Source organism: Corylus avellana, chromosome ca4, assembly GCF_901000735.1.
Source record: "Corylus avellana chromosome ca4, CavTom2PMs-1.0".
Lineage (NCBI taxonomy): Eukaryota > Viridiplantae > Streptophyta > Magnoliopsida > Fagales > Betulaceae > Corylus > Corylus avellana.
The window spans coordinates 20,717,316-20,724,606 of record NC_081544.1 but is presented as its reverse complement, the minus strand read 5'-3'; the positions used below and the strand labels follow the sequence as shown (position 1 = coordinate 20,724,606).

Sequence of the window (7,291 nt, the reverse complement as noted above, 5' to 3'; positions counted from 1 at the left end):
ATATATATATATGACATCAAAATTACGTTGTTTTGGAGGAAAACAAACACTCACTCACTCAACATGATTTATACAGATTAGGGTTTCATCATATTCTCTCAGTCTCAGACTCTCTCTCACTACTCAAGTCTCACGCAACGCTGTCCCTCTCTCTCGTCTTCGTACCTTTCTCTCAGACTCTCTGTATCTCCTCTCTATCTCTATCTCTATCTCTATCTCTATCTCTCTTTCTGTCTCTGTCTCTGTCTCTCTGTCTCTCTCTCTCACTCATAGTCTCACAAGCTGAATGGCTGATGATCACGATCGGGTGAATTTTTATCTATTTATTTTTTTAGTTTATGGGTTACCTGCTTGTAGTTGTTGAGAAAGTAAGAAAAAAAAATCACAAATTGTTGCAATTATTTTGCATATAAAAAATTAGTTATAAAACCACCGGTTATTGATTTTAGTAACCGCTAACCGCTGATTATTGATTTTAGTAACCACTAACCCAATGGATAAAAGGGTTAAAATATGGTGGAGAATGAGTTAAAATTACTTTTCAAAGTTGTCAATGAAGGTTCAAGTACTATTGGGTGAACATTCACGAACTATTACCCAATGGATAAAATGGTTTAAGCGTACGTTTGGGTATTACCCCTGACTCAAAGATTGGTCTCCATAGCGTACACTCACACTTAGGTTAAGAGCATACATTCAGGTAGTCCTCCTAGTGTACATTCGGTCAAGGAGTGAGTGTCTAGAGTTTTGCTTAAAAGGGTTTAAGTAGTTGGGCTACTCATAAGGGTTTGGGTCTTGGGTTATAAAATCTTACTTTAAAAAAATATTAGTAGCTTTGTAGTAAATTATTAGCCTTTTAAAAACTTTATCGAGGTATTACATTAACCTAACAGAATTTTAGGATTGCAAAAAGAGACTTGATAAAAGAATTAGCTAAAGATCATGCAGTTAATGTGGTAGAAGCAAGCAAGTCGTTTGCTTGGTACAAGTGGCGTATTCGATACGTGTCATTTCTTATATAGTATATGAGTCTCTTAATTAAATTTGATTGGCCTACCTTTGAGAAATTCTTAAAAGAATAGAATTTTGACTTCATCAGTAAAATATTGCGTGTTGATTCATTAGTGCTTTATATTTTTGGTAACTATTTTGTATGATTTGTATTTTTAAGATGGTGATACCTTGTTAAAATTGGTAAAAACACCTACTCCAATTATGATTTGGACCTGAAATTATATCGATCCTGGAATCGTAGGGTCATTGAAATTTGGCCCAAGAGGAAGAGGCAACAGACTAGTGTCTGAGTTTGTAGGACAGTTAATCAAACAACAGATTCGAATATATTCAAAATCATAGAAACGTTATCCATCTGAAAACAAAAATTTAAAAATGTTTAATCTATTTAAATGCATGTCAGGAGCGTACAGAGAGAAGAAAATAAAAAAGAAAATTTGAGCATATTTCTTCACCTCCGAGTCCAAGACCCAAGACTGGCTACTGCCTCTGCTCGCATTAATTTATCACGAGAAATACATATGACAAAGAGCACTGAGATAGAAGTCGGCCTGTCATGTCGCTGTTCTTCTTTTATTGTTTTTCCTCAGTATTTAACGTTAAATCACATCACTTCAGAATTCAGAGCACCCCCCTCCCCTCATTCTCTCTCTCCCATATTTTACTCTTAATTTCAGTCCTCCCCTTCTGACTTCCATCTCTCTCTCTCTCTCTCTCACTCTCTCTTTCTCACTTTTATATTCCTCCTTTTCCTTCGGTGATTTCCTCCTGTTTGTCTTGGCATTTGGGTATTCTTCTGTCTCTCATTTCTGTTACTATTTAGTTAAAAGCTCAAGACCCATGTGCCTCAGCTTTGTTTGGTTTTGAGAACTGAAGAGGAGGGGATGAAAAGAAGTAAATAGAGACGGGAAGAATCTTTCTTTTACCCCCACTAGATTAGGTGTGTTTATCCTTTTTCTTTCTTTTGTAGAAAAAAAAAAAAAAAAAAAAGAGAAAGAGAAATATCGTTCACTCCGAACTTCACTGAAGAAATGACTAAAGAAGAAGACTTTAAGCTCCTCAAGATCCAGGTCTCTCTTTCTTGACCACATTCTGTCTGTCTTCAAGACTTTCTTTGTTCTATAATATTTTTTCTTACTTTGAATGTGGCAAAGTTCGTGGGTGGTTTGTTCTTTAAGAATCTTCTTCTTGTTTTTGTTCTTCCTTTTATTTTCATCTACAGACTTGTGTTCTCAGAGTGAACATACACTGTGATGGGTGCCAGCAGAAAGTGAAGAAACTCCTCCAGAGGATTGAAGGTGCTCGCTATATCTCATCATATTTTTTTGTTTTTGTTACATGTTCTTGTCTTGCTCCTTTTGGCCACTCGGTAACCGCATTGTTTGATACATGTACATATCTACTTGTTTGGTTGCTGGGAAAATGTGTTAAGAGAAATTTCTGGAAAGAAGTTCATTTCAACTGTTTGAAAAGCAGAATAACATCAAATTTAATTTATGTTCTGTTCAACAGTCTTCTCAACGGCCAAAAGGGCATTGGTTATTTTATGTTGCTGGTTCGCTTAGCTGATATTCTTTGAACTGTTCTTTCAACCGAGGATGTCCTTATCATTTTCTGTCTATAAAAGGAAAGAAATTGAGTCAAAAAAGCAGTTTCTTATGGGATATAATAATTGATGCTCGTGACTGACTACTTCCTTTTTACTACTGTTAGTTATACTATTTTAGAGGTAGAAGGCATAACTTTGGGGAAATCTCTCACCAATTTTTTCTTCTAAAATTTGAATTTTGCGCATTTTATAACCTATTAATGTATCTTCCCCCCTCTGTTACAGGCGTGTACCAAGTAAACATAGATACAGAGCAGCAAAAGGTTACAGTTTCAGGAAGTGTAGATGCTGCTACTTTGATCAAGAAACTTGTCAGAGCTGGAAAACATGCTGAGCTTTGGTCTCAGAAGACCAACCAAAACCAAAAGCAGAAAACCAACTGCATCAAAGATGATAAGAACAACAAAGGCCAAAAACAGGGGTTAATGAAGGGTCTTGAAGTGTTCAAAAATCAGCAGAAATTTCCTGCTTTCAGCTCTGAAGAAGATGATGACTTTTTTGATGACGAGGAGGAGGATGATGAAGAGGAGGAGCTGCGGTTTGTCAGGGAGAAAGTTAATCAACTGGGTCTGCTCCGGCAGCAGGCAATCGATGCAAACAATGCAAAGAAAGGCGTTGGAGCCATTGCTGCAGCTTCTTCCAACAATGGAAAAATGAACAATATTGGAAATGTGAATGCTGGGAACGGAAAGAAAGGAAACCCAAATCAGAATATGGTAATGAAGGCTAGTCCAGGTGGGATTGATCCAAAAACCATGGCTGCTCTAAAAATGAACGGTGCTCATTTGGGTGGTGGGAACATGAATGCAGGGGAAGGGAAAAGGGCAAATGATATCAATGCCATGATGGGTCTGGCTGGTTTTCATGGAAATGGGGTTAATAATGTTGCTTCCGCTGCTGCTTTAGGAGGCAATTCCCATAGCTTGGGAGGAGGGTTCCAAGTCCAATCAAACAATGCTCATCATCATCAGGGATCTCCTGCTGGTTTCCCAACTGGTGGATATGCCACAGGCCAATACCCATCATCCATGCTGATGAACATGAATGGGTACAACCATCCATCACCCATGATGATGAACATGAACATGCATGCCAGGCATGCCATGCAGCAACAACAACAACCCCAGATGATGTATCACAGGTCCCCCTTTGTTCCCCCTACCACTGGCTATTACTACAATTATAGCCCTAGCCTTAGCCCTAGCCCTAACCCCAACCTCAACCCCAACCCCTCCTACCCTTACACTGAACCTAATTACAGTGGCAATAACTCTGCAGCACACATGTTCAGTGATGAGAACACAAGCAGCTGTTCCATAATGTAATATAAAAAATTGTGTAGAGAGAAAAAGTATGTGTTGACTTCAAAGTCATTTGTTAGTGGAGTTGGTGGCTTTTTGACTGTATTCTGCTTTGTGCTGTCTGTGAAGGGGATGGGTTAGGATGCTATGTGTGTGGCCATGTGGGTGAATCCTATCACTGTATTATGTAGTTGTTGTTGTTCAGACAATGTTCCTCTCTTTTTTTTCTTTTTCTTTTTTTCAGTTCTGTCTGCTTGTTCTTTCCTTGTTTGTTTGTTAGCCATTCTGCTGGTGAATAAACAAAATGAGTGATTAATTTATAAATTTTACTCAGAGAAAAAAAAAAAAAAAAACAGATTAATACATAAATCCCTTAAGTGTGGTTGTGAGGCTGTAAATATATTAGTACATGCAAATTTGGTAGATGTGAGCGTGTTGATGACGCATAACAACAGTACATGCGTGCTGTGGTGTAACCGAAGCGACCGCGTGACGTGGGAGAACGGAACATTAATGAGGAAGATTAAAAACAGTCCTGCCTTGAATAAAACAAATCTCATCTCGAAAAAGGTTAAAAAAAAATTAGAATAATTAAAATTAAGCTGTGTTACATTCACTTATATAATCGAGATAAATGTAAACTTAGTTACGATGGTTTACCTAAATTATAAACCGCTTATTTTTCGTATTAAAGTAAATTCAAAAGTTATTGAGATCTGAAGAAAAAAATATATAAATATTTATTCTCTCAAGTCAAATTCCCTTAAAATATTTGATGGATTCTGTTAGATGCTAAGTCAGTTCTAATAAAATGGCGACACGTAACACACGCGAGCCACTCACAGGTGGCTGGGGTTGGTAAATCTAGGGATGGCCTTCGGGCCACACCACCTAAGTTGGGGTGGCATAGCACCTAATGATAACCAGTAATTTAAGCTAACCACAATAGCTAATTTTACATTTATTCTTATATAATTTACCAACTTATTGAATACCAATAGAAATAGAAAACAACTAACATAATTGGAACTGAACACAAAAGTGAAGAGTAGAAACAAGAAAATAAAAAATAGGGAAAACTTTACTTTAGCCCCCAGAACTTTCACCTGATTTTACAAACCCCTCCTGAACTTTCAAATCTCTCATTTTGAACCCCTGAACTTTCAATTACTCTAAATTAGAACCCTTCCGTTAATTTTAGCCGTTAAAAATACAAAAAAGACCAAAATGTCCTTGATTTTCATTTTTTAAAAAAATAAAAAACATTTTGAAAGTTGAAATTTTATACAAAAATCAGGAGTATAAACATCATGTAATGTTTAAAATCTGATGGAGGGGTCCACATTAAGAGTAATTGAAAGTTTAGGGGTCCAAAATGAGAAATTTGGAAGTTCAGGGGGTTTGTAAAATTGAGTGGAAGTTCAGGAGGCCAAAGTGAAGTTTTCTCTAAAAAATAATAGTAGTTTCTCAATGTGATATAGGACCATATTTACCTATATTTTTTGTAAAAACGAAAAATAAGGAAAATATCAAAAATAATATTGGAGCAGTTCCTCTTGATCAAAATTTTACTTGTTCTCAAACAATAAAAGTACATAAGGAAAGATTGTCACGATTCCTGCTGATTGTCAATTTTATATTAGGATTTTAATTCTTTTCCTTAATAGGGTTAGATGTATTTTAATTATTTTCATTTCCTTATTAGGATTATGTTTACTATTGTTACTAGGATTATGTTTACTATTACTATTAGGATTATGTTTACTTTCTTTACAAGTATTTCTCTTCTATAAATAGATTAGCTTATTATGTAAAACTCAATTAATTGAATTATTATCAAATCAAAATTTTTTTTCTCAAGTATTCTACCGAGTTTTATCTTTCTTTTAGCCTTTAGACTTACTTCATCTTTTGAGTAAAAATTAAAGATGTTTCTCCTTGTAGAATTCTCAAGTCTCAACTCCTTTATACGTTGAGATTTGAGACCCTTCGAGATTGCTTTAAACTCAAATACTCCTATAAATTGCTAATAAAATGGAATACTTGTAGAATTGCTGATAGAGTTTCTGATATGGCATGCTGACTAGATCCACTGTTGGTAGAATGTTGGTTTTTGACTCCGTTGCTGGGATATCGATGTAAAACTTGGCTTCGTCAATTTCTGCATCATTGCAACATTTCTTTTTTACTTAATTTATGGGACGGAAGACAAAAGACTTGAACCATGTTTTAATGTTTACAATCATAATTGCAAGAATGTTAAATTATGCATGCATATGGTATTCGAAGTAGTGCTAAAAACAAGAAAATAAAGAAGTTTTAACAGACTTGACACTGCTTTCTTTGTCCAAGCAGCTTTATGCAACAACTCAGAGGGTTGCATCATCATCAAAGCAGTTTCTCTCATCAGTTCCCCAGTGATCCCAACACTAGATTCCTTTACTGCCCTCCTAGCTGTTAGAGTTATTTCACATCGGTGGTAGAAAGAGTTAGTGATCAGTTTATAAGAGTGTTAAGTTATGTCACATCGGTTATAAAAGGGCAGGACGAGTGGTTAAGTACGAGGAAAAGCCTCACATTTTGAACTAGCTTTTAAGGTTGAGAGAAGTTCAAGACCACCCAACACTAGCAAAAGTATTTCTTGCAGGTGAAGCTTAATAACATGTTCTCCTGATCATAGCACTATGGAGGCCATGCTGGATCGCTTCACACATCTTTTAAAGGAAACGTTTTGGGATTTTCTCTTGGTCCTAGTTAATTTGTACACATAAGAAAGGATATAGAGAGAAAAGGATAAGATATGATTTAAGTAGTTTAGGAAGAGTTCATTCATCTGACACATATGCGTGTCATTAATTGCTATTGAAACCAATCTTGTCCTATGTATAATTGTATTTTTTGCTGCAGGACAGCGTTTCCATTACAACAGCAATGAACACAGGAGATTAATTGGTGTAGATCTCTAGTTTGGTTAACATGCTCAAATTTTTATGTCCTTCTCATGTTGGAATTTGGAAGCAATAAATATGTTAAGAAAGCGGAAAATGACTATAATGGAAGATTGGACACCCATAATGCAGAATTAGCAGCTTTCCCCTGCATGAAAGCAGTGTGGCATTTCCATCTCAGTTCATAGGAAAGTTTTGATTGTAAATTTGTAGTTTGGGTTATCTGTTGATTGTTGTCGGATTTAGGATTGGTGACATTGTTGTCACTTACGACAAGAATCAATGGTTGTGTACTGTCTGTTAGAGTATATAATAAGGATATACTCCTTATAATAAATGAGGATTGAAAAAGAGCAGAGCACCTGAGCCAGAGCCACTGCTAGGGAAGGTTTAGAAGCTTCGTGAAATAAGCAGACTTT

General features: G+C 36.0%; 1 protein-coding gene across 1 annotated transcript; it reads left to right on the top strand.

The window, feature by feature from the left end:
- Positions 1-1,559: 1,559 nt before the first annotated feature.
- Positions 1,560-4,171, top strand: LOC132177708 (heavy metal-associated isoprenylated plant protein 37). The gene is made up of 3 exons (XM_059590138.1): positions 1,560-2,084; positions 2,237-2,312; positions 2,849-4,171. The coding sequence occupies exons 1-3, from the start codon at positions 2,046-2,048 to the stop codon at positions 3,946-3,948; spliced, it is 1,215 nt and encodes a 404-aa protein (XP_059446121.1). The 5' UTR covers positions 1,560-2,045; the 3' UTR covers positions 3,949-4,171.
- Positions 4,172-7,291: the final 3,120 nt, after the last annotated feature.

Bases quoted from the DNA above. Each gene is read 5' to 3' on its own strand.
- LOC132177708 (XM_059590138.1), top strand. From the start codon at position 2,046: ATGACTAAAGAAGAAGACTTTAAGCTCCTCAAGATCCAG. The intron at 2,085-2,236 runs GTCTCTCTTTCT...TTTCATCTACAG, and splicing joins TTAAGCTCCTCAAGATCCAG to ACTTGTGTTCTCAGAGTGAA. The intron at 2,313-2,848 runs GTGCTCGCTATA...CCTCTGTTACAG, and splicing joins ACTCCTCCAGAGGATTGAAG to GCGTGTACCAAGTAAACATA.